The sequence below is a fragment of the Mesoplodon bidens genome (assembly GCF_964165515.1).
Source record: "Mesoplodon bidens genome assembly, chromosome: 14".
NCBI classification, from domain to species: Eukaryota; Metazoa; Chordata; class Mammalia; order Artiodactyla; family Ziphiidae; genus Mesoplodon; species Mesoplodon bidens.
The window spans coordinates 50,294,313-50,321,674 of record NC_138170.1 but is presented as its reverse complement, the minus strand read 5'-3'; the positions used below and the strand labels follow the sequence as shown (position 1 = coordinate 50,321,674).

General features: G+C 38.0%; 1 protein-coding gene across 2 annotated transcripts in view; it reads left to right on the top strand.

Moving 5' to 3' along the window:
- Nucleotides 1-27,362, top strand: part of MSH2 (mutS homolog 2) — a 75,952-nt gene that overhangs the window by 33,192 nt on the left and 15,398 nt on the right. For both annotated transcript variants that reach the window (XM_081254041.1, XM_081254040.1), the window contains exon 8: nucleotides 11,480-11,589. In XM_081254041.1, the coding sequence (XP_081110167.1) occupies nucleotides 11,480-11,589 (110 nt within the window). The remainder of the gene's footprint in view (nucleotides 1-11,479; nucleotides 11,590-27,362) is intronic.

The window sequence follows — 27,362 nt, the reverse complement described above, 5'->3', positions numbered from 1 at the left end:
TATAAAAGCAAGGTAAACTCTTTGTAGTAATTACTCTACCATCCAGAGGTAATCATTATTAATATTTTGCTTTATGTTGTTTCATTCTTTAAGCAAAATTATAGACGGTCAGTTAAGCTTAACACTTTCTTTGACAAGCAAGACTTGTTCTAATGTAGTTCATATATTAGGAAACAATTTGAGCATAATGTGAATTTTGTGTTGCTTATGCACATTTTGCCCATGGGAAACACTGGGTGAATGCAGAAAATTGCACCCAGCTGAACTGAGCAGTGTAGGCATACACAAAATGTACACAGACACACACCTCAAACATCCACCGTGTATTCATGAGCCACACTCATTTGCATGTGGTGTTACAGCTTTGCACTGCACTTCAGAGGACTCACCATTTCACAGTAACTTACAAGCTGCAGCCTTTTGGAAGTCCACCTCCACAAGCAAACTTCATGTCTTTTGTGAGGTAAAATGCATTATTTATTGTAGTATTTTTGTATTTCCTATACATTTAATTTAATTTAACATGTGTAAAACTGCCCTTTAAATTTTTTTGTTTTTTATTTCTTTTCTTAATTTTATTTATTTTTTCATGGAAGTATAATTGACTTACCCAGTTAGTGTCAAGTCATAGAGGTTAAATTATGGCAACTAACAATTAGTACTATTTTTACTATTGTAAAATCAGTACTATTTATTTATTAAATGTACAATTAGAACATTTTTATCCCACCAATATATTCTGTTACACTTTTGCATACAGCCAGGTCTGTTACAATGAAACATATGCATCCCTATGCAAAACTGCAATAAAAACTAGTTTACGAGATAAAAGAGGTCAAGGCACAACACTCAGAAACTTCATCAGTTACACTTCCGGTCGCCAAATGTGTGGAGGTTTTGCCCCACAACAAGTGATTTCCTGTGACACTAACTGGGTGTTCTGCAGTTTAACTCAGTTGTGACACTGTCTCCCTGGAGATAGCATCAGATCCCATAGGTTAAGGGTTCAATCCCACAAGCCTGGTGCCCTGCGACCTCTCTACCCAGTCTCAAGCCCAGGTATTACCTGTACTTCTGACCAACCGGTTACAGAGGAGGTCCCAATGACCCCCTTCTTGGGTTTAATCAATTTGCTAAAACAGCTCACTGAACTCAGGGAAACACTTAACTTACACTTAACAGTTTATTGATAAAGGATGCAGATGAATAGCCAGATGAAGAGATATGACAAGTCTCGGGGGGGTCCTGAGCACAGGAGCTTCTGTCCTGTAGAGTTGAGTTGTGTCACCTTTCTGGTGGATGTGTTTGCCCTCCTGAAAGCTCTCTGAACCGAACATGCCCCCCGCCACCACTACTGGGGTTTTAGGAAGCTTCCTCACGTAGGCATGATCAATTTCTCCTCTCTGGATGACGGGGGAGTGGGGGGTAGAGCTAAAAATTCCAAGCTCCTAATCATGGCTGGTCTTTCTGGTGACCAGCCCCCATTCAAGAGCTCATCTCGGGTCACCTTATTAGAACAAGAGATGCTCCTAGTACTCTGGTCACTTAGGAAATTACAAGCGTTTTAGGAACTCTGTGTCAGGAACCAGGAGCAGAGACCAGTACATTTTCTGTTATCTCACAGAGACTAGCATGGTGTAAAATGATACTCATAACTAATCAGTGGAATCAGAAGAGAAAGTCAGCATAGGAAAGAAAATTACTGTTTTGTCAAAATGACAATAGTAAGAAAGGAAAATGAGGTATATTGTCAGGGAAAGTATTACCTGCAAATGAAGGAATGGAAACAGGTGGCTGTGCTCAACAAAAGGGGTGACGTGACCCGAGAATCTGAAAAGGAAGAGAGGGCAGGGGCCATGAGGGAGGATAAGAGGCCAAAACTATAGGGCGGCTGTTGGTGGTGGAGGAATAACAGAGATGCCCTTGTGCTAAAGGTTGTTATTCAGAGCGATTGAATTATTTTGATCTTTTATCATGATTGACTGCACTTCAACTGTTGGCTTCTTTGCTAATTTGGTAATGTTTTGGCTCCAGCCTCATATTTGTGTGAATACTGTAAACTTTCATTAGCAGCATCTTGCTAGCCTTTTTTCCACTTACATGAATTTTTAAATCCATTTCATAAATATATTTAAAGGGTCAGATAAAATTTAATTGTACTTCATAAAACTTCTAGGTTGGAGTTAATAATAGAAGGAAATTATGTTAAATTAGTCAAGGGAACATGGGCATAGAATAAATTTTTAAATCTTTGTTAGTTGAAACTCATGTCTTTTTATTACCATTTACCAAAATATTTACTAGAGGGCTTCCCTGGTGGTGCAGTGGTTGAGAGTCCGCCTGCCGATGCAGGGGACACGGGTTCGTGCCCCGGTCCGGGAAGATCCCACATGCCGTGGAGTGGCTGGGCCCGTGAGCCATGGCCGCTGAGCCCGCGCGTCCGGAGCCTGTGCTCCGCAACGGGAGAGGCCACAACGGTGAGAGGCCTGCGTACCGCAAAAAAAAAAAAAAAAATTTACTAGAACAAGGATGTTAATACTAACTTGATAATTAATTTAGACTTTAGGTTGGTTTTTCCGGTCATATTCTATTTGGAAAGTCTGATTCAGCAGATTTGTGACTAGTGGTAGGCCTTGGACCTGAGTTAGTGTCGGGAGGGCACGTGTAGGGAGGCACCTCATGTCTGTTACCCAGAACTCTCCTATAGTTCATTTTGATTTTAGTGTTACTTGCTCATTTAACTTGATTAAAAAATCTTAGTGTCTTTTTCTTAATTATTTTGCCAGCTGTTTCCAGTTACTTCTCAGTTACATTAAATAAAATGTAAATGATTTGAGAGAGAAGACGTTTACTAGTGAGTATCAATAATTTAGGTGCAATTACAGCCAATTTACCCCGCATCCTCAACTTTGCCAGACACAGATCTGGGAAAGTCTTCTCGTGGTGGGAAGTTGGGGGCCTGTGGTGTGGTTGGTGTCTGCCTGTGGTGAATAAGACCGGGCATTGCAAGCTCGTGCCTGGAGGGGCCCGTCAGGTTACAGATATTGAGGCAGAATGGTGGGCTGATATTCTGATGAGCTAGGGAAGTCATGGTCTGACTAAAGTGGACCGTTGCCGGTCGGGCTACCTGATTATCACTGAATGGGAATTCTGACTGAGGATTTCTCATATGGGCCCATGTTTCAAAGTCTACTCTGAATTCCTCCTTCTAAACTCTGCTTTTGGTGTTCTCTCTCTCAGTAAACGGCCCCATTATCTACCCAGTGGTCTAAGCCTTGGGAATCAGCCTTAACTGTTTCCTCTCCCTCTTTGCATTCACTTAGTCACTAAGTCCTATTGGTATCGCATCATATATATTCTTCACCTCGGACACCTTTCCATCCCACTGCCAGCACCCTAGTCCAGGCTATAGCATTTCTTACCTGAACTACTCTCAGCCTCCTAATGCTTTTACTCTCTTGTCTTGGCTCTTTCTAATCCTTTCTCTTTGCTTCAGCCAACTGTCTTTCTCAATATGTAAATATATTTATAAATAAAAATATAAATGTGTTGTTAACCCTTCAGGGGTTTTTCACTGCCTTTATATATTTACTGCCCTTATATTTCACTGCCTTATATTTTTGTGTGATTACTTGTCTAATGTCTGTTTCCCTCACATGCTGTAAGGGCAGAGACAAGACTGGGGTTTGACAGACCCCTCATAAATTGTTGCCTCTGCCTATCTCTCTGTCTATCCTTTCCCTCCTAGGACTCATTGCCAGTGTTTCTCAGACTTTTTTGACCATGTCTCACAGTAAGATATATATTTTCATTTGACTTAGTGCATACCCATGGGTGTGTCTATGCAGTGTTAAAAAGCAAAATTCAACTGAGTGAATTTTAAAGATCTTATTGGCTTTATTGGACAATTCATGAATTGGGCAGCATCCCATCCAGGAGATAGAAAGGAGCTCTCTAGAGCTGTACAAAATGAAAGACTTTCATAGGCAGAAGGGAGCTGAAACAAGGAAGTTATAAAAAGCGGGTTGGTTATTGTAAAGTTACTTTCCTTTAGGGGATTTTAGGGTCTGTCAGGTGTATTACCTAACTGGTGCTGATCAGGAGATTCCTGATTGGCTGGTTTAAGCTTCCATTTCTGGGAGAGCCGAAACTGTAGTTAAGTTAAGCCTCGATTTGGTGACATGGGGCTTAGCATAAGCGACTCCATTTGGGGCCTGGTGTCTTGTTTTTAACAACATGTATACACGGTATATATAAAAACATAATTTTATAATAAATTGTATAAACTGAAATAATATGTAAAACTGAAACAACAATACAGTGTACTTGGACATTTTTCAATTTTTTCACTGAAAAATGCTAAGATTTATTAAATCTATGATGGAGAAAAGTCTGCAATTTGAAAAAACAAACTGCATTTGTTTTTTGCATCTGTTCAAGTGAACTTGAACATCCTCCGGATCTCACATATACTGCACACTCTTTGGCCTTTGTATGTGCTGTTCCTTTAGAGTCAGACATTTATCTCTTCCTATTTCACCTGGCTTTGTTGTCTTCATCTTTAGATTTTCACCTTCAAAGTCATTTCTTTGGGTAGACCTACCTTGTTCCTACATTTGAGTACACTCCTGTCCTGGTTATGTGTTTCCAAAGCACCCTGTATTCCCCTGTCATTATACTTGCCATCCTTCTTTGTAATTAGTTTAATGACTGTGTCATCTCTCCCCGACACCTGAGTGTACGGTATGTCCCCAGGGAACAAGTATTCCAGCCGAACTTCTGACATGTAATAGGCCTTCAGAAACTTCTTTTGGGAGAATGAGAAAATACCACGTAGTGTAGGAGAGAGAATGTGTCAGAAAGGAAACTGAAAAGCAGTGAAAGAATAGGAAAGTACTTAGTGATGAATGGTTGTGCTAGGGGTTCAAGATGCTTTGTCTTACCATTGTTATTTAAGAGGTCCTGAAAGCTTACGGTGTTCTTTATTTTACTTTAGTGTCTGTACTAATAAAGGTATGTTAGCAAAAATTGATTAATTCATTGCTTACATCATAACAAAGGACTGGTATCCAGAGGTTGTTAGGGAAGATAAGGGGGAAGCAGAAACAGCGAGAAGGTTTAGCAAACACTTGGAGTACTCACTGTGTTCCTGACACTGCTAGCTGCTGAGGCTGTGATAGGACCCCAAAACAGTCTCTGCCCTTATAGCATGCGAGGGAAACAGACATTAGACAAATAATCACACAAAAGTATAATTTTGATAGATGTCATAAAAGGAAAATTCTAAAGTGGTATTTCAAGAAAGTGCAACATTTTATTTGGGGGCAGTGCACATGCCAAAGTGGTTTTCATTGGTGTTTTTGCCACTTGACAAGTAGCCGTGCGGCTTGTGGGCTCCTAGTTCCCTGACCAGTGATTGAACCCAGTCCCCAGCAGTGAAAGTGCTGAGCCCTAACCACTGGACCGCCAGGGAGTTCCCCTGAAAATTAACCTTTCTAAATTCACTAAGGATAGCCTCCATAGTATTTCTCTCAATCTGTGATTAAGTGGCATGAACATAGGCAAGATGGAGAAAACAAGTCCCAAAAGTGGTATTAATACACCAGTTAAGGCTTAGATTTAAAGCTGGCCTGGGCATCATTCCAGGAGTATATTTAATGAACCACTTAACTTTTTTTTTTAGTATTTAAATATTTATTTATTTATTTATTTTTGGCTGCATCAGGTATTAGTTGCTGCACGCGGAGTCTTCATTGCGGCATGTGGGATATTTCCTTGCGGTGCATGGGCTTCTCTCTAGTTGTGGCATGCAGCCTCAGTAGCTGTGGCGCATGAGCTCGGTAGCTGTGGCTCATGTGCTCAGTTACCCCGCAGCATGTGGGATCCTAGTTCCCCGATAAGGGATCAAACCTGCGTCCCCTGCATTGGAAGGCGGATTCTTTTTTTTTTGGCAGTACGCGGGCCTCTCACTGTTGTGGCCTCTCACTGTTGTGGCCTCTCCCGTTGCGGAGCACAGCTCTGGACACGCAGCCCCAGCAGCCATGGCTCACGGGCCCAGCCGCTCTGCGGCATGTGGGATCCTCCCGGACCAGGGCACGAACCCGTGTCACCTGCATCGGCAGGCGGACTCTCAACCACTGCGCCTCCAGGGAAGCCCCACATTTTCTTTATCCCTTTATCCATCGATGGATACTTAGGTTGTTTCCATATCTTGGCTATTGTGAATAATGCTGCTGTGAACATGGGAGGTGCAGATACCTTTTCCAGTTAGTGTTTTGGGTTTCTTTGGTTCTATTCCCAGGAGTGGAATTTCTGGATCATATGGCAGTTCTATTTTTAATTTTTTGAGGATCCTCCATATACAGTTTTCCATAGTGGCTGTACCAGTTTACAGTCTCACCAAGAGGCTCAAGTGTTCCCTTTTCTCTACATCCTCACCAGCATTTGTTCTCTTGTCTCTTTGATGATGACCATTCTAACAGGCATGAAGTGTTATCTCATTGTGTTTTTGATTTGCATTTCATCTCTTCATGTACCTGTTGGCCATTCATATATCTTCTTTAGAAAAATGTCTTTTGTCCGTTTTTAAATTGGATTAATTGGAGTTTCTTTGCTATTGAGTTGTGTTGTTAGTTTTTTATCTATTTTGGGTATTAGTGCCTTATCAGATAAATGTTTTGCAACTATTTTCTCCCCTTCCATAGGTTGGCTTTTCACTTTGTTAATTGTTTCTTTTGCTGTGCAGAAGCTTTTTGGTTTGATGTAGTCCCACTCGTTTATTTTTAATTTTATTACTTGTGCTTTGGGTATTATATCCAAAAAATTATTGCCAAGACCCATGTCAAGGAGCTTCTCCCCCATGTTTTCTTTTTTCTTAAAAAATGTTTATTTATTTATTTGGTTGTGTTGGGTCTTAGTTGTGTCATGCAGCATCTTTGTTGTGGCATGTGGGATCTTTCATTGTGGTGCGTGGGTTCTTTGTTGCGGCACGTGGGCTCTAGAGCACACAGGCTTAGTTGCCCTGCGGCATGTGGGATCTTAGTCCCCCCACCAGGAATCGAACCCATGTCGCCTGCGTTGGAAGGTGGATTCTTAACTACTGGACCACCAGGGAAGTCCCTCCCCCGTGTTTTCTTCTAGGAGTTTCATGTTTTCAGGTCTTAACAAATTTAAGTATTTAATCCATTTCAAGTTAATTTTTTTAAGTGGTGCAAGATAAGGGTCTAGTTTCATTCTTTTACATGTGAATATCCAATCTTCCCAGCACTGTTTATTGAAGAAGATTGTCTTTTCTCCATTGAGTATTCAGTAGCATTCTCAAAAATGAAATCTTCAGCGAGTTTAAATGAATCTTTAGGGGCTGACAATGAATCTGGAGTTCTTAGAGAAATTACTGAATTTGATTGCTTAGATATTCCACATTTTGATGCATTTAAGGAGGTAACAGGGACTTCCCTGGCAGTCCAGTGGTTAAGACTCTGTGCTTCCACTGCAGGGGACGCAGGTTCAATCCGTGGTCAGGGAGCTAAGATCCTGCGTGCCAAGGCCAAAAAATAAAAATTATTAAAAAAAAAAAAAAAAGAAGAAGAAGCTTAACAGTTATTTCCCGGTGTGATCTTTTGTATTTTTCCTAGGTGACTGTTGTGTGTATCAGAACTAATGACCAGTGATTGGTTGCTTCATTAGTCCCTTGCTCCCTTCATAAAGTCATTCATTCAGCATAGAGTTATCCATTGCCTACTTTGTGCCAGGCATTGTTCTGGGAACTACAATGGTAGATATGACAGATAAGGTCCCTCTTCTTATGGAGGTTCAGTAACAGTGGAAGGGTAGAGAGAGAGAAATAAATGAGCAAGAATTTCAAAGAGTAGTAAGTACAACAAAGAAAGCATAATATTTTGATGTGACAGAGTGACTTGGCTGGGCCAGGAAGATGCTGAATATGGTGGTCAAGCATGGCCTCTCTATGGCATTCCTGTCTCAGGTGAATCTCAAATGATGACAAAGAGCTCACTGTTAAGATCTAGGGGAGGCTAGTGGGGCCAGCTAGTAAAAGTACCTATAGCTTGACTTGTTGAAGGAGTGAAGGGAAGCTAGGGTTGTCAAGCATGGAAATAGAGAATAAGGGCGCTTGTTAGGAGGTGAGGCCTATCCAAGGGTCTTAACATTTTTCGTGCTGTGGACCCTTTTGGCTTCTAATAAAGTCTATGAACCACTTGTCAGAATAGTGTTTTTAAATGCGTAAAATGAAACACATAGAGTTAAATAGGAAGCCAATTATATTGAAATACACTTATCAAAATACAAAAAAAATTCTTGAGAAATAAGTCCTTTTTATTAATGCATTAAATAACATGATCTGAGTGAAGTTCGAACTTCTTTAATTTTGAGCTAATGAGTTTAAATGTTAAAGTTATCTCCAAAAAACTATAATATGATATGAAAATATATCTGGAATTTTAATTGATGACAAAGACACAAGTACTGATGATACTACTGTGGTTTATTACTTACATTAACAATGGAAGAAAATGCTTGATTCCAGTTAGAGGTTAGAGAAAATGAAGATGGGATTTACTTCTTTGTTTATGTACTACCTTGAATTCAAGGATCTATGGACCTTTGTTTAAGACCCTGGGATAGATCATGTAAGGCTTTTTAGGTTGTGGTAACTAGTGGAAGATGGAGTTTATCAAAACCCAATGGTGATGTTCGCTTTGGCAGCACATACACTAAAATTGGAACGATACAGAGAAGATTAGCATGGCCTCTGCGCAAGGATGACATGCAAATTCGTGAAATGTTCCATATTTTTAGGTAATAGTGTTATTAAGATTTTATTTTAGGGAGTGGTTGAGAGTCCGCCTGCCGATGCAGGGGACACAGGTTCGTGCCCCGGTCCGGGAAGATTCCACATGCTGCAGAGCATCTGGGCCCGTGAGCCATGGTCACTGAGCCTGCGCATCCGGAGCCTGTGGTCCACAATGGGAGAGGCCACAACAGTAAGAGGCCCGCGTACCGCAAAAAAAAAAAAAAAAAGATTTTATTTTAGTTTCTGTACTTCTGTAATTAAAAACAATCGTACTGAAAAGTATGTTATTTTGTTACTAGAAATAAAAATGATTAAAAAAAGCCCAATGGTGCCCATCAATTGATGAATGAATAAATAAAATGTAGCATATCCATACAATGGAATATTGTTCCTCAGTCAAAAGTAATGAAGTACTGATGCATGATACAACATGGATGAACCTTGAAAACATTATGCTAAGTGAAAAAAAGCCGTCACAATATAATGTGATCCATTTATATAAAAAGACCAGAATAGGAAAATTTATAGATTCAGAAGGTAGATTAGTGATTGCCTAGGCTTGGAGGAATGGCAGGAGGTTGGAAGGAAATTGTAAGTTACCGCTAATGGGTACAGGGTTCCTTGTTTATTTTGAGGGCAGTGACAGAGTTTGAAAATTGATTGTGGCAATGGTTGCACAAATCTGTGAATATACTAAAAACCATTGAATCGTACACTTTAAAATGGAGAATTGTTTGGTATATGATTTATATCTCAATAGAGCTGTTATTTTTAATTAAAACCATAACCAATTGGGGGAAAAAAACCCAGTTGGAAATTGCCAACTGGGGCTCAGTACAAATTACAAGTAGGGGAAGGAATTCAAGATGCTAGTGAAGGCTTTGCAGGATATGGAACAAGTGAGCAGAGGAAGGGACTTTAACTCTTAGAAGAGCTGCAGCAAGGTGGGCCTTTGTGTGTGAGGGGCTAGAGGACATGTTCTGAAGTTTATACAGGTACTTCTGTAATAATACTACTTATGTTTTCTTGGAAAACCTTACCTTCTTCAAAGTCATGTGCTAGAAAACAGAACTTACAGAAAAAAATAGAGTTAAGGTAGACCTCAAAATATATGAAAAATTTTAAGTGATTAATAACAAAAGCATTAACAACCTTTAATAGAAACAATAGCCTGCCTAAATCTCCATTGCATTTGTAGCCAGCATCAAGTGACACTTTGCAGCTTTGAAGTCTGGGGCTTATTTCCTCCTTTGAGATGCCCTTTGAGGTCATTTGCTTCAAATGTCAGTTTCAACAAAGTTAAAAATCTGAACCAGGGTATGTAGAATTCAGTTAAATAAAAAATTTCTTTTTAAACAGTGGCAAATGTTTTTGTACTCTTCATCTATACTCAGCCTTTCCACATATCTTAACATAGTGGAAAGTATAATGGTCATTAAGCCAGCCACTCTGAGGTCTTTGTATGTTGCTAAGCTTACTTTTAATTGTGTGAAAGCTTTCCCTTGATCTCTTCAAAACATTAATGGGCTGGGGGAAAAATCATTTGTGAACCAGTGCCACCACCATGTTTTGCTGCCATCATTCCCCTCTTTACCAATAGCATATGAGCTAATTCAGAATAAAGAACCAGGCATTGTAGCACAACAAACATTATGTGGGCAAAGTGTTGTTTATAGACTGTCTAAATAATGTTTCACACATATGTACTGTTTTCTAAATATGTCTAGATGCTGTTGTGATTAATAATAAAATATGAATTCTCACAATAGTTTTACTGACTGCCATCATAACGTTTTCATCATTTTCTCAATCAAGAGCTACCAATACTTCTGGAAAATGTTGGGAATTATTGCTTTGGAGTGAAATGCAGTATGCTAGAGATCACTTGCAGCGTTCTCCTAAGGGAATTTATTGGAGATCAGAAGAAAATCCTTGTGTTATAACCAATAATAATGCGTGGTAACTATTGCTGAGCTTCTATTGTGTCAACTACTGTATATATACTAAGCATAGTTGTCTTATTTATTCACCTTCTAGGTAGCTGTTATTATTACTCCCATTGTAATAGACAAGGAAAAGGAGGCTCCAGATCACAGAGCCAGTAGATACCAGAGCAGGGATTGGCTTCCAGGTCTCTCTACTCATGCCTTTCACACTACAGACTCTGTTGCTTCACTTACTTCTCCTTACATAATTCCCCAGCATGTGCTCTTAAACAGCATCAAGTGAAGTTCCATTTACTTGTGGCTTGATTTAACCTCTGTTAATTGGAACACTGTATTATTAATGGAAATTAGGGATTTATAAGGTAAGTTAGATATTTTATTTTAATGACTTCAACTTTGCGTTATTAAATCTAAAAGAAACGCTATTCATTTGGTTGTAATTAATGTCACGTTTCTGCATCTATAGTACCTCTTCTGAAGGACATTAGCAGACATGCAGGGCAGGCAGTGTTTTATTAGAGTGCCAGATCATCTCCCTTACTATATAAGTACTAAACACATTTGAATTAAGATACCTGAGTGAGTAGTAACTTCAGAGATCTGCTACACAGTTTGTGCTTTTGGGATCAAAGGCTGCTCATTATCGCAAATTTTCATGATTTGTAGTTTTGTATTTTTAATATAGGACCTATTTATTTATTTACTTTTTGCTTTCTTTTAGGAAAACATCAGGCATTGTTGTTGGCAGTTTTTATGACTCCTCTTATTGATCTTCGTTCTGATTTCTCCAAGTTTCAGGAAATGATAGAAACAACTTTAGATATGGATCAGGTATGCAATATACTCTTTAAAACAAGCGGCAGAATAGTTTTGAAAAGCAAAGGCACATCAGAAAACTTTCCAGATTTCTCTTTTTAATATTTAATTTTGGCGCTTTTGTAAGGCACCTTTGAGACAGTGGATGTAAGATTAAGTGATGGGAAAAGGTTTTTAAACTTTTTTTAAATAACAATCATTTCGGTGGACGAAAATTAAGAAAGATTAACAGAGGAAGTGAATATTGGGCATAAGTGGCCTGGTTAAAGGAAATTTCATAAATAAAAGATTTCACATATGCCAGCTGAGTTTTGTTTTAATTCCAAGAAAGAAGGAAAGTTATAGTCACTGGAAAAGGGAAGGGTATAGAGGTAAACATAGAACGTAAGAGAAGTCAGCTTCTCTTGTTTTATTTTCCACGTAGGGAAGGTCTTTGGGGGAGGAGGTTAGAGTATGGGTGTATCTCCTGAGTAGGAGTATACTAAAAAGTTAACCATGACTCTAAATACTAATACTTTGAAATTTTCTACATACTAACTTTCCTGTTAAACATAATCATGCAGGAAATATGTACTTACATTATTCTTATTAAAGAATAGTTAGATTCTTTGCATTCTTCATAATAACTGGATTAAGTGGAGTTAACATTTGCCATATATGATGTTGATTTATTTTGTTTTTACTGGATCATTAACTGAGATTTAAAGAAATTAAACCTCGTTTACTCTGTGCTCTTTGGATTTTAGAATTACGTGTGTGTGTGTGTGTGTGCGCATGTGCACGCGTGTAGGTATAAATGCTCTTTTCTGGTAATTTGTCAGTGATAGGGCAGTCTTTTCCATTTACTTGTAGGTTAAGCAGTCAGAAAACTTGCATCGTTCATCCTTTGTTTAGGAAAACTTGTTTTAGCTCTTGTTTCCTCTGTAATATTGCTGTTAGTGGAATGATTTTAGGTGCCCAACTTTTAGATCATTGGGAGCCCAGCAATCTGTTTTAACAAGCCCACCAGGTGATTCTGATACATGATTAAGTTTGAGACCCACAATATTAAGGCATGGAGATAGCAACTTAGAAGTTTCTAATAAAGCTGGCCACAAAGGGCAAAATCAACTGCAGCATTTCATCAGAGCTTTGCCTGGCCTCTGGGTTCCTTCAAGTGTGTAAATAGGTGTAATGACATGGAAAAGTTCAATTCTTGCTTTCCCACCTCTATTTTAGTCAGAGTTTTTTTTAACCATCAAGAGCTACACGTTTACTTGCTTTCATTTAAAGGAATGTTTACAAATGTCCAACTCTGCCCAGTCACAGGTAAGGCCACATCCTCACCTGTTGGGAAGAAGGGGGCAGCAGTATCCACCTGTTTAAAATCTTTGGATTTTAGAAGCACATGAATGTGTGTGAGTGTGTGTGTTTGTGTGTGTGTGTCTGTGTGTGTAGGTATAAATGCTTTTCTGGTAATATTTTGTCAGTGATAGGGCAGTTTTTTTCATTTGCTTGTAGGTTAGTGTGCTTGTGGGTAGTTTTCCAGAAAGATATTTAAAATACCATGATATACACTTTTAAAGTGTTTTTCTTTATTTGGTGCATTTCTACTTATAAATGGAGCACATAGTATTAGAACAAGTGAAACGAAATGATGGAAAGAAATACAGAGTCAAAAATAACTGTCCTTGATATTTCTCTTTCCCTCTTTTCAGATGAACAATGTTAACAGCCTGGTGTGCTTTTCTTCAACTCAATTGTATTATCCTTATTGTGGGTTAAGGATTTTTACTTTGATCTGAAATACTTGACACATATCTGTTAAACTAGAATTTGCTGTGACTGTAAAATAGTAGTCAGTGTTAATTCTTGAATGATGCTATGGGATTGGAGCATTATAAGATTTTATAAATATCTGGGAAGAGTGGATTGCGAAGGTAAGCAGTGCAGTAATTGGTTGGATATAGACTGCAAAAGAAGAGGTCATTTGTCCTAATTTCATTGCTGTCACTTTAGATACAACAAGCCCTAGTTTTTAAATCTGAAAGTACAGTATTAAGTAGTTCACTTTGTAGGGAAAGAAAACTTTTCTTCTCCTTTCTTAGGTTCATTGTTTGGGGGACTGGTAATTAAACTGACCAAAAAAAAAATTTAGCAAGAGAACACAGAAAATGTGACTCAAGGAAGCTGTTATGAGTAACAGAAAAATGTGACTCAAGGAAGCTGTTAGAATTTGGGAATATTAGGGGAAAGGGGAGTGGGAGAGAAGGCACTTATTGGAAAACAAATGGCTTTTAGGAAAGATAAATGAGCTCTTTGGAGAACAGATGGAAGATATGATAGTTTTGACTTCCCTGGTTGTGAAACTCCCTGGGAAAGGACTTAACGACAATTGAGTTCTTTGGGGAGGCTCTGCTTTTAGGTAGATAAGAGAGTTCAGAAACAAAGTCTACTCTCATGCTTTCATCTCAATATAATTTTTATGCCACAGTGACATGAGTAGATGACTTGTGGTTAAACTTTATATCAATTAGGACTCTTTATTTTTGCAGGTAATCTAAACTCTCAGTACACCTTGGCTCATGAAATTTTAAGTCTAGAGATACGGTAGGCTTTATTTAGAGTTGCTTTATTCAGCAGCTCTGTAAGGCCATCCAAAGGACCTAGTTTCTTGATCTCTTCTATTTTTTTGTGATTTAAATTTTGACCTAAGGCTGGTTCCTCTTTTGGCTCTAGGATGGCTACCTACCAGGAGCAGTTCATGCCATATTCCAAGAAAGAGTCCTGAAGTTTGCCTTGATGGGACTATTTAAGCAATGATTGTGGCCAGAGAAATAGAATGTGATGTTTGGCCTAAGGTACAAGGGGTAGGTTATTTCCCTAGTTGGAGATACACAAAGTATAAGAGCACTACTGGGAAGGGAGAAGTAGGGAAATAACTGTTGTAAGACCACCAGGAGTGTCTCCTAAGATTCTGTCTTTATTCTCAGTTACAAACTTTTAAACTTAGCTCAAGTTATGAGGTGAATTCAACCCTTCACTGTCATTGTAGATATTTGTAGTGAATTTAGGCGTTTCAATCACGTGATTCAGAACCACTTTGAGAAAACCTCAAGAGGATATTATCAATCGTTTCATGTATGATTTAATATTTTCTACCTGTGCACTTAGGAATTCATGTGATGAGAGGAGCAGTCATTTATATGAGTGGTTGGGTTAATTTTTGTTTTTTCCTAGGCTTAGCTTTTTATATAAATGTGTTGGGTGTTTTTTGTGGCTACTTTCTTATAGAAAGGTTTTCCATTTTTGAAGTAAATGTAGAGCAAAACTACCCCAAGACAGGGTTCAAAAAAACCAATGATTTTTCACAAAAATGCAAACAATATTTGTTTATTGGATGATTCAGTGAGATGTATTAAATTTTTAAACCTTTCTATATGTATTTGGACCATTATATCTTTGAATCTTAGTTTTCACATACACTTATTATTGATATTTCATCTACTATTGGAAAAGTAATGACTTTAGATAAATTTTTATTGAAAATACTGGGACAGAAGAAATTGAAATAGTTTTTAAAAAGCCACAATTGAATAATCCTCATACAATATATATATATTTCATATATCATTACTGTATAAGTATATGTAAGTTATAAAGATACTTTATAACTTTAAATTAAATATAAATACTTTAAAGTTTTTGTACTTGGAAATGAAAAAGAAATACAAAAAATGGAAGTATTCATATTCTTCCATCTAGAATTCTGTCAGAGTGTTGACATTTTTTCTTATAGTTGTCTTATAAAAAACAAAACACTGTTTTTGTAAAACTGATACCTATATAAAATAGCATTCACACAATGCAGAAAGGTAGAGAGATGGTAGTTAAAAATATCCTCCACATCTACCACCCAGAAATAACTCTTACTAACATTTAGTCTTTTCTCAAGTATGGGCAGTATTGAAGGTTTAGAGGACAGATGTTGAAATTTTGTGTTTTAGTCCCTTACAATAAAGTATTGTCCCACTCAAAATCCTAGTAGTGCCCTTTACGCCGCGTAAGAACACAGCGAGAAGGTGCTGACTCTGAACCAGAAAGTGGGCCCTTACCAAAACTGAGCCATGCTGGGACCCTCATCTTGGACTTCCCAGCCTTCAGAACTTGTATAGGAATGCAAGAGATTTCTGTGTCTTAATGTTGTATCCTGCAACTTTACTGAATTCATTGATAGACTTTAAAATAAAGACTGTTACAAGAGACAAAGAAGGACACTACACAGTGATCAAGGAATCAATCCAACAAGAAGATATAACAATTGTAAATATATATGCACCCAATATAGGAGCACCTCAATATATAAGTCAAATGCTAAGAGCCATAAATGGAGAAAGAAAATTGACAATAATAGTGGGGGACTTTAACACCACACTTACATCAATGGACAGATCGTCCAGACAGAAAATCAATAAGGAAAAACAGTCCTGAAATGAAACATTAGACCAGATGGACTTAACTGATATTTATAGGACATTCCATCCAAAAGCAGCAGAATACACTTTCTTCTCATGTACACAAGGAACATTCTCAAGGATAGATCACATGCTGGGCCACAAAGCAAACCTAGGTAAATTTATGAAAATTGAAGTCATATCAAGCATATTTTCTGACCACAGCAGTAAGAGATTAGAAATCAGCTACAAGAAAAAAAACTGTAAAAAAAACACAAACACGTGGAGACTAAACAGTATGCTACTAAACAACTAATGGATCACTGAAGAAATAAAAAAAATACCTAGAAATAAATTACAATTAAAACACGACAATCCAAAACCTATGGACATGGCAAAAGCAGTTCAAGAGGGAAGTTTACAGTGATACAAGCTTACCTCAGCAAACAAGAAAAAACTCAAATAAACAACCTAACCTTAAACCTAGATCAACTAGAGAAAGAAGAACAAACAAAACCCAAAATTAGTAGAAGGAAAAAAATCATGAAGATCAGAGCAGAAATAAATGAAATAGAGATGAAGAAAACAATAGAAAGATCAATGAAACTAGAAGATGGTTCTTTGAAAAGATACACAATATTGACAAACTTTTAGCCAGACTCATCAAGAAAAAAAGGGAAAGGGCTCAAATCAATAAAAGTAGAAATGAAAAAGAATTACAATGGACACCACAGAAATACAATGGACAATAAGAGACTACTCCAATTTATACAATTTTAAAGGTTATACTCCACTTATTATTACAAAATATTGGCTATATTCCCTATGTTGTACAATTCATGTTTGTAGCCTTTCTTACACCCAATAGTTTGTACGTCCCATTCTGCCCCCCCTATATTTCTCCTTCCCACCCTCTCCCTGTTGGTAACCACTAGTTTGTTCTCTGTATTTGTGAGTATGCTTCTTTTTTGTTACAATCACTAGTTTGTTGTATTTTTTAGATTCCACATGTAAGTGATATCATTAAAAAAAAAATCCTAGTAGTGCCTCCATTGAGACACAGCTAATGGTCTTTTTATGGTTATGTACAGACAGATGCATAGATAGAGAAATGAGTTCATACTATAGACATAACTTCTAATTTAAAAAGGATCCAACCTAATGGTTTTCAGTGTAACAGAAAAAAAAATTATGGGAGGGAATTGTTGAACTTCAAATGAATAATTTTTCACCATAAGAGAGGGAAAATAATCTAAAACATAGGTTAAAGAAACTCACATTAGGAAAAATATGAGGAGATTGGAGATTTCTTTGAAGGACATGTTTCAATTTTGGAGTATTAATTACCTGCTCTGAAAGTTGAGCAGTTAACCACTCTTGTATGTGCTTCTGTAGAACTCCCTTCATACCTCTTGGTATTTATTAATAGTTATATTTTTACACTGGCCAGGTCTAAAATATGCCCAACATGTCTGTAGCCTTAATTCCAATTTCCAGGCTGTTTAATGTTCATGTTTATATGTAAATGGATTCAGTGCTTACCATGTCCTTTTACCATGGCTTCTTCATTCCTGGCTTTAAAATGCTTGATTCCACTTTTATTTGGCTAGATCTGTTTTTCAGGTGTTTTGGGTTTTTTAAAAAGAAAGGTTGATGGATATTATAGTCCTTGAATTATTTTATGCTTGATAAGCATATCTGTCTTTTAGCTTTATTCTTGAGCAAATCTTCATTATTATAGTTGCAGCTTTCCTAAACTTTGAGGGTGATGCACCACTATCTTCTGACATTCAGTGTTAATGAAATGTCTGTTATCACTTTTGATTTACTACCGCCCTGTCCTCCCACCTGCCTCCCCATCCCCTCATTCCAGGTAATCTGCTCTGCCTGGATGCGTGAAGAATTCTTCATTCCTGTTCCCTTTCCTTCACCCCTTATCTTTCCCCACTTTCACCTTCCCCCTTTCCTCTGTCTGGCCCCCTCTGGGCCTTGACCTCTTTTTCTTTCCTTCTCTCTTCCCACCCCTTTTCCTTCCTTTCCCCTTCTTTCTATCCACATTCTTTCTCCTGTTAATTTCTCCATCCACTTTCCTCCGTTTTGAGGTATTTAAAAGTTTAAAATTTTGATTATAAAATACTTGTCATACTAATATAATCAACATTTGTATGCACACTATAAAGTCCTGTTTGCATACATCCCTCCACAGAATTACATGCTATCCTGAAATTGGTGTTTATTATAATTTTCATGCATTTCATTAATATTAGTATTTTCATCATATTTCATTAATATGTGCTATTGGTTATTTCTAAACTTTATAAATAATATTGTCTTAAGTATTTTTTTTTTTTTTTTTTTTTTTTTTTTTTTTTTGCTGTACGTGGGCCTCTCACTGTTGTGGCCTCTCCCGTTGCGGAGCACAGGCTCCGGACGCGCAGGCTCAACGGCCACGGCCCACGGGCCCAACCGCTCCGCGGCATGTGGGATCTTCCCAGACCGGGGCACGAACCCGTGTCCCCTGCATCGGCAGGCGGACTCTCAACCACTGCGCCACCAGGGAAGCCCTGTCTTAAGTATTTTGATTGAAATTGCATTTAATTTAATGATTAACTTGGGAGAATCAACATCATTACAACATTGAGTCTTTTTAAAAATTAATTAATTAATTTAACATCTTTATTGGAGTATAATTGCTTTACAATGTTGTGTTTCTGCTTTATAACAAAGTGGATCAGCTATACATATACATATATCCCCATATCTCCTCCCTCTCAACATTGAGTTTTTCTATCCATAAATATATTTTTCCTTTGTTTTGTTTCCAATGATTACATTTTTTGGAGGGGAATTTACATAAAATTAACCAATTTAAAGTGTGTTATTCATTGGTATTTAGTACATTTACACTGTTGTGCAACCACTACCAGTTAGTTCTAAAATATTTTCATTACCACCAAAAGAAAACCCATATCCACTAGCAGTTACTTACTTTTCCCAATTTCCCTAGATGCTGGCAACCACTAATCTACTTTTCATCTCTATGGACTTGCCAATTCTTGACATTTTTTATAAATGGAATCATACAATATGTGACCTTTCGTGACTGGCTTCTTTTATGACTCAATAATATTCCATTATATATATATACTACATTTTGTTTATCTAGTCAGTTGTTGATAGACTTAAAGGTTGTTTCTACTTTTTGGCTATTATGAATAGTACTGCTTTGAACAGTCATGTACAAGTATTTGTTCAGTTCTTTTAGGTATATACCTAGGAGTGAAATTGCTGAGTCATATGGTAATTTTATGTTTAACTTTTTGAGGAATCACTAAACTGTTTTCCATAGTCCCTGCACCATTTATCATTCCCACCAGCAATATATGAGGATTCCAGTTTCTCCACATTCTTGCTAATACTTGTTATATTCTGTGGTTTTTGTTTGTTTTGTTGTTTTAATAGCCATCCTAGTTGGTATGAAGTTGTATTTGATTGTGGTTTTGATTTGCATTTCCCTGGTGTCTAATGACAAGTATCTTTTCATATATTTGTTGATCATTTTATTTTATTTTTAAATTTTATTGATTGCTTTTTGGCTGCGTTGGGTTTTCGTTGCTGTGCACGGGTTTTCTCTAGTTGCGGCGAGCGGGGGCTACTCTTCGTTGTGGTGCATGGGCTTCTTATTGCTGTGGCTTCTCTTGTGGAGCATGGGCTCTAGGTGCATGGGCTTCAGTAGTTGCAGCACGCGGGCTCAGTAGTTGTGGCTCGCAGGCTCTATAGTGCAGGCTCAGTAGTTGTGGCGCACGGGCTTAGTTGCTCTGCGGCATGTGGGATCTTCCCGGACCAGGGCTCGAACCCGTGTCCCCTGCATTGGCAGGAGGATTCTTAACCACTGCGCCACCAGGGAAGTCCCTGTTGATCATTTTATATCTTTGGAGAAATGTCTCTTCAGATCCTTTGCTCATTTTTAAATTGTGTTGTCTTTCTGTTGTTGAGTTGTAAGTGTTCTATTTATATTCTGAATATATTTCTAGTAGATATATATTTCTGAGTTTTCCAATTGCTAAAAGTTGTTCATAGTGATTGCTTATTATTTTTAAAAGGACTGCTGTATTTGCAGATAGATTTCTTATTTATTTTTAATATAATTTGTTTGTGCCTCCCTTGACACTTCTTCCTTTCCATAGTTTGTCTGTTTTTTAGAGATCAACTTGTCTAAATCGACCTTTAAAATCCTCTTTTGTATCTTTGGTTTTTTTTTTTCCCATTAATTTCCATTCTTACATATATATTTCATCTATTTTTGGTCTCTTTTCAGCCTCTTTAGTTGAGCGTTCACTATTTTTCCAGCCTTTTCTTTTTTAGTAAGCACTTAAGATTATACTTTTCTTTCAATGTGTTGTTTTAGCTGACTGAATCCTATACGTTTTGAGAGGTACAATTTCTTACTTAGTTTTAAGTCCTTTATTCCATTATCATTTATTTGTTCTTTGGTTGTCATTTGTTTAGAAGTAAGTTTTTAAATTTCCAAGCTTGGTATGTGTCAGTTTCATAAAAATTCTCCGTGTGTGTGGATTATGAGTGCTCCCTAATTTTGGTTGCAGAGTTCTCTATATGTCCATTAGATAAAGCTTTAGTTGTTTTGTTCACATTGTCTGGATACTTGCTAATTTTAATCTGCTGAGTTACTGAGAGAAATGTGGATGTCTTCATAAATTCAGTACATTTTTGCTTCATGTTTTCAAGGCACAGAGCTGTCATTTTTTGTGTATGTGTGGGCAATTGAACCTTTATCATTCTTAGGGGTATTTAAATAATAGTAATGCTATTATTATGTAATGCTTTTTGCCTCAGATTTATTTTGTCTGATAATAAGAAAGCAGTGCCAGAGTCCTTCTTTTTTGTTTTTCACATGGTATATCTTTTCCCATCCTTTGTGAGTTTTTTTGGTTTAGGTAAAACTTATAGCAGGATTTTATTTATTTTAAAATTTAATTTGAGGGCTTCCCTGGTGGCACAGTGGTTGAGAATCCGCCTTCCATTGGTCCGGGAGGATCCCACGTGCCGCGGAGCAACTAAGCCCGTGTGCCACGACTGCTGAGCCTGTACTCTAGAGCCCACGAGCCACAACTACTGAGCCCGCATGCCACAACTACTGAAGCCCTCACGCCGCAACAAGAGGGGCCACTGTGGTGAGATGCCTGTGCACCTCAGCAAGGAGTAGCCCCCGCTTGCTGCAACTGGAGGGGGCCCGCAGCAGCAACAAAGACCCAACACAGCCAAAATAAATAAATAAAATAAATAAATTTTTAAAAAACTAAAAAAAATTTTAATTTGATAGGGACTTCTCTGGTGGTGCATTGGTTAAGAATCTGCCTGGCAGTGGGTTCAATCCCTGGTGTGGGAAGATCCCACATGCCGTGGGGCAACTAGGCCCATGAGCCACAACTGCTGAAGCCTGCATGCCTGGAGCCTGTGCTCTGCAACAAGAGAAGCCAGTGCAGTGAGAAGCCTGTGCACTGCATCGAAGGGTGGCCCAGCTCACCGCAACTAGAGAAAGCCTGTGCGCAGCAATGAAGACCCAAAGCAGCCAAAAAAAAAAAAAAAAGTTTAATTTGATAAGCTCTTTTTTTAAAGTGGTAATTTGGATTTATTTCTACCAAATTATTTTGTGATTCTTATTGTTCCTGGTTCCCCTTACCTGTTCTTTCTTAATTTTATGTCGATTGGGTTTTAAAAATTACCATTTTCCCTCTTCTTATGCTCCTCCTGTATCCTATCACACATGCACTGGTTTGAAGTTCTTCACAAATTTTTTTTTTTAATGTGTATACATAACTCATCAAAGTCAAAAACATTATCAGCATCTTCTTACTTCTCCCCCAGAATACTAGGACCTTAGAATACCTTAGATCAGATTATATTTCTTCATTACTGGCTGATAGTTTAGTTCTATTTTTTATACCCCTTAGATTTCTCTATAGTCAGTGTTAAGATTTGCCCATATGCTTACCATTTTCTTTGCTGTTCATTTCTTCTTCCTGGATATTCTTTAGGAGTTCCTTTATTGGTGGAGGGGAGTCTGTTAGTCAGATTTTGTTTGTTGGAAAATGTCTGTATTTCACCCTTGTTCTTTTTTTTATTGGGGTATAGTTGTTTTTACAATGTTGTGTTAGTTTCTACTGTACAGTGGAGTGAAGTAGAATTCCCTGTGCTATACAGCAGGTTCTTATTAGCTATCTATTTTATACATATTAGTGTATATAAGTCAATCCTAATCTCCCAATTCATCCCACCCCCGAACCCCCGCTTTCCCCTCTTGGTGTCACCCTTGTTCTTGAAGGATATTTTATCTGAGTGTACAATTCCATGTTGATAGCTGCTTTTCCTTAGTACCTGTAAGATTGTGTTGCATTGTCTGTTGGCTTGCACTATTGTTGTTTACAAGTTTTGATCCCAGATATTGGTTCCTTTTACTACACTGGGTCCAAAAGTGGATTTCTTTTTTATTTTTCCTATTTGGATTTGCTGTGTTTTCTTTTTTTTTTTCTTTGCGGTATGCGGGCCTCTCACTATTGCCGCCTCTCCCGTTGTGGAGCACAGGCTCCAGACGCACAGGCCCAGCAGCCATGGCTCACGGGCCCAGCCACTCCACGGCACACGGGATCCTCCTGGACCGGGGCACGAACCCGCGTCCCCTGCATCGGCAGGCAGACTCTCAACCACTGCGCCAACAGGGAAGCCCTGCTGTGTTTTCTTAATAAGAGAACTGAAAATTATTAGTCATTATCTCTTTGACTATTGTGTTTCTTTACTCTTTTTTTCTAAAGCTATGATTAGACATATGTTAGACTTTTGCATTCTTTTTCTGCCATGTGTCTGTGCTTCTCTCTTTGTGATTATTTCAGATGGTCTAATTCTTCAGCTCTAATATGTTGTTTAACAATCCCATTGGGTTTTTTAAAAATAAATTTATTTATTTTATTTATATTTATTTTTGGCTGTCTTGGGTCTTTGTTGCTGCGCGCAGACTTTCTCTAGTTGTGACGAGCAGGGACTACTCTTCATTGCGGTGCACAGGCTTCTCATTGTGGTGGCTTCTCGTTGCAGAGCGTGGGCTCTAGGTGGGTGGGCTTCACTAGTTGCAGCACGTGGGCTCAGTAGTTGTGGTGCAGGCTCTAGAGCACAGGCTCAGTAGTTGTGGCGCATGGGCTTAGTTGCTCCGCGGCATGTGGGATGTTCCTGGGCCAGGGCTCGAATCCATGTCCCCTGCATTGGCAGGCGGATTCTTAACCACTGCCCGACCAGGGAAGCCCGGGTTTTTGTGTTTTTTTTTAATGATTATATTTTTCATTTATAGAAGTTGTTCGGTTCATTTCTAAGTCTGCCTAGTCTTTTTTTTTTTTAAGTAGTATCTTGTTCTTTGCTCATGTATTCCATTCCCATTCTTTTTTTTTTTTTTTTTTTTTTTTTTTTTTGCGGTATGCGGGCCTCTCACTGTTGTGGCCTCTCCCGTTGTGGAGCACAGGCTCCGGACGAGCAGGTTCAGCGGCCATGGCTCATGGGCCCAGCCGCTCCACGGCATGTGGGATCTTCCCACACCAGGGCACGAACCCGTGTCCCCTGCATCGGCAGGCGGATTCTCAACCACTGCGCCACCAGGGAGGCCCTCCATTCCCATTCTTAATATTCCATCTCTAAAATTTCTTGGATTTAAATCTGCTCCTTGTCTTCTTTCTGCTGAGTCTTACCTTTTTTTTTTTTTTTTTTTTGACTCTCTTACTCGTGGTGGCTTGTTTCCTTGTCTGTTATGTATGTTTAGATTATGAAGTCTCATTTATCTGGGTTCCTTCTGTGCAAATCATACAGGCAAATCATATATCCTCTCAGATAAAATTTGCTTTTGCTTTTTGCCTGATACCCTACAAATGTAATTAACCCAGTAACACATTTAAGTTAATTTCTCAGCCTGTAGCTTTCTACATTTGTTAGGGCAGAGATTTAGCTGTTGAAAAAGAAACCTCAAATAAATAAATAACAGTGGCTTAAACAGGAATAGGGGTTTCATTATCTATCACGACAGTGTGGGCATAGCAGCACAGGGCTGGCAGGGCAGCCCCACTGTCTCTGCACCCTGTCTCCTCCTCTACTTCTCTAGCATCCTTAGGGTGTTGCCTTCATCTTCAAGGTCTAGGATGGCTTACTACCTTATCTTTATTCCAGACAATGGGAGAGGACTAAAGGGGAAGAGGAGGACACATTCTGGAAATGGTACACATCATTCCTGCTCACATTCTATTGGTCAGAATTTAGTTACATGCCCACACCAGCTTCAAGTGAAGCTGGAAAATGTAGTCTTTATTCTTAGTAGCTACTTGTCTCATGAAAAATTGTCAGTTCTGTCACTGTAGAAGGAGGGGATAATGGAAATGGCCACACCCAGCAGCCTTTTTCACTGCTAAGACATACAGCAGACTTTTGAAATCCCAACCCCAGTGAAGGCAGGCTTTTATTTATTTATTTATTTAAAATTAATTTTTATTGGAATATAGCTGATTTCCAGTGTTGTGTTAGTTTCTGCTGTAGAGCAAAGTGAATCAGTTATACATATACATATATCCACTCTTTGTTAGATTCTTTTCCCATATAGGTCATTACAGAGTACTGAGTAGAGTTTCCTGTGCCAGACAGTAGGTTCTTATTAGTTATCTATTTTATATATAGTAAAGGCTGGCTTTTAGTCACACATTGTCAGAGAGGAGATTCTGCCCCCGCCTTCCCTTTTCCAGGGGCCCAGGCTGATAGAGGCAGGTTTCCCTAATTGTTACCATATCTCATGAAGTAGGTTTTTAACATGGTCCCCCGGCCTTGCTCTATGCTGGGGACTCTCCACTTTGCAGGAGCTCAGACATAGTTTTCCCTAACTCAACTATACATTTATTTGAAAAAGTGCTTATAATATTTTATCTAGTATTTCTAGGATAGCGGAGTTTTTGCTTTTGTTTTTGAAGATTTCTAGTATCTTCCATACTTATTTTCTCCTCTCTAATTACTTTAATCTCTTTCATGTGAATTCTCTCTGATTATATCAAGTCTTTTCTACTATGTCAGTACAGGTAATTTGATTCAACGGTATCTCTTCTTTGTTATGTTGTATTTATTTGTATTTTAATGATATTGCTAGGATCTAACTTCCCTTCCTTATTCTTTTTATCTTGTTTCTTGATTACATTATCCCGTTTTGGAGTTCTAAGCCTGGGTTTATTTTGTTCCATTTCCTTTGTGTAGGCTGGTGTAATGGGTGTGTGTGTTTCTGGAGCTAGGTGGGTGATAATCTGAAAGATAACTCGTAGAGGTCATTGTATGGTGTTTGTTAGAATACCTCAGTTCTAGGTTAGATCACTTAGTTGGGTGGTATATTTTCTTATCCATTGTTTGGGAGGAGTAAGGCATTACTGAAGGATACTCCATTTGGTGTGTGGCCTAAGAGTGTTTACTAAGTTAGAGTTCAGTCATCACTTTCCCTTGCTTCACTGGGGTCTCCCAGCAGCATTTTCAGAATAGTATTCCCCCATCTGCAGAAGGAAAATGTAAGGGCACCCCTCAACTTTCTACTCTCCAGGTTGGGATTATTAGTGAGATTTCTCAGGGTTTTGTTGACTCACCAGAGAATTTCTGGAAGGTGGGAGTGAGGATGGGAACTAAGCCTGGCTCAGCCTCACTTCTCTTTAAGTTTCATTGGAAGAAGGCAGTTCTGCTTTAACACTGTCAATCCACCATTGTAACATTATTTTTTCCCTTGGATTATCATAAGTCTTGGTCCTTGTTTCTAGATCATCTTCATTGTTTGTTTAAATAACTGTATAATATTCTAGTGATGTACGATTGTGCAAATATTGTGATGTTCTGTTATTTCCAGGTCTTGTTGTAACAGATAAATCTGTAGAGATTTTATTCATCCCTGTGTTGTTTGCTTCTGTTGCATTATTTCCTTAGATTGAATTCCCAGGAGTAGAATTGCTATGTCAGAGTATAACAGATATCTCTGAGTCTTGTCTCATATTGCTTTTTCTTTTTTAAAGGTTATAACAACTTAGATTCTCACCAGAAATGAATGAGTATACTAATTTCACTATAGCCTCATTAGTATTTCGTGATAGGTTTTTTCCTTTTTCTTTAAAAAAAATAGCTATAGAATAATACCTTAAGGTTGCTTAAATATTCACGTGTTTTGGGCTTCCCTGGTGGCACAGTGGTTGAGAGTTCGCCTGCCGATGCAGGGGACACGGGTTCGTGCCCCAGTCCGGGAAGATCCCACATGCCGCGGAGCGGCTGGGCCCGTGAGCCATGGCCGCTGAGCCTGCGCGTCCGGAGCCTGTGCTCCGCAACGGGAGAGGCCACAACAGTGAGAGGCCCGCATAACGCAAAAAAAAAAAAAAAAAAAAAAAAATTCATGTGTTTTATTATTATGGAGCTTTAGCAGTTTTCTGTGGCTTTAGTTTACTACTTATTTTCTCATCTGTGAGTTGTGTGTTTTTATGCCTGCTCATTTAATGACTTGATGTTTTTCTCATACATGCAAACAAGTGCCGTTTTATAAAAGAAAATGTCAACCTTTACATTTTTATATTTTGCAAAGCTATTTTTATAAATCTTTTCCCTTTTAAAAAATTAGGTTTATTTAAAATTTTAGTATATTATATAATTAAATCTTTTGTTGGTTTAAATTGAGAAAGTTATTTGATAAACATTTTATTCTCTTTTTTGCTAGCTTTCTGTATTGTGATTTTATTTCCTTATTGTGGTGTTCAGTTTTGGTATGTGAAGAAGGTGTGCTCTGATTAAGTGGATAGTAATTGGGAGGAATTTATATCAATCTCACTTACTGAATTTTTAAAAATCTTGTTTTAGAAAACTGACTCATATTTTTACATAAAATTAGGTCTTTTCAATAGTTCTTAATGTCTATAAGGATAGGATTAATTCTTTTTAAAAAATATTCTTTCATAATTTTGTCTGTTCAAGTTTTAGTCGTTTTGTTTCAAAAAGGGATTTCAAGGCCTAACTTTTCGAGATTCCTAAGATGGATCCTTGATTTGGGCAAAAACTACACATTCTGTTACAGTCTTTAAACATTGCTTAGGGAAAAATATAAATAAAAATAATGAATACTGTTAGGGACAAAATTATCATCAGCACTGTGTTTCATATGAATAATTTTTCTACATCTAGAGATCTAAGCTCCTAATAAACAGAGCTCTTTATATCTGTTAATGCATACAAACTCCTTATAGTTGTGACTGAATAACTTATGGATAGTGAATCATTTAACTCAAAACATTAGTGAATTTTAAA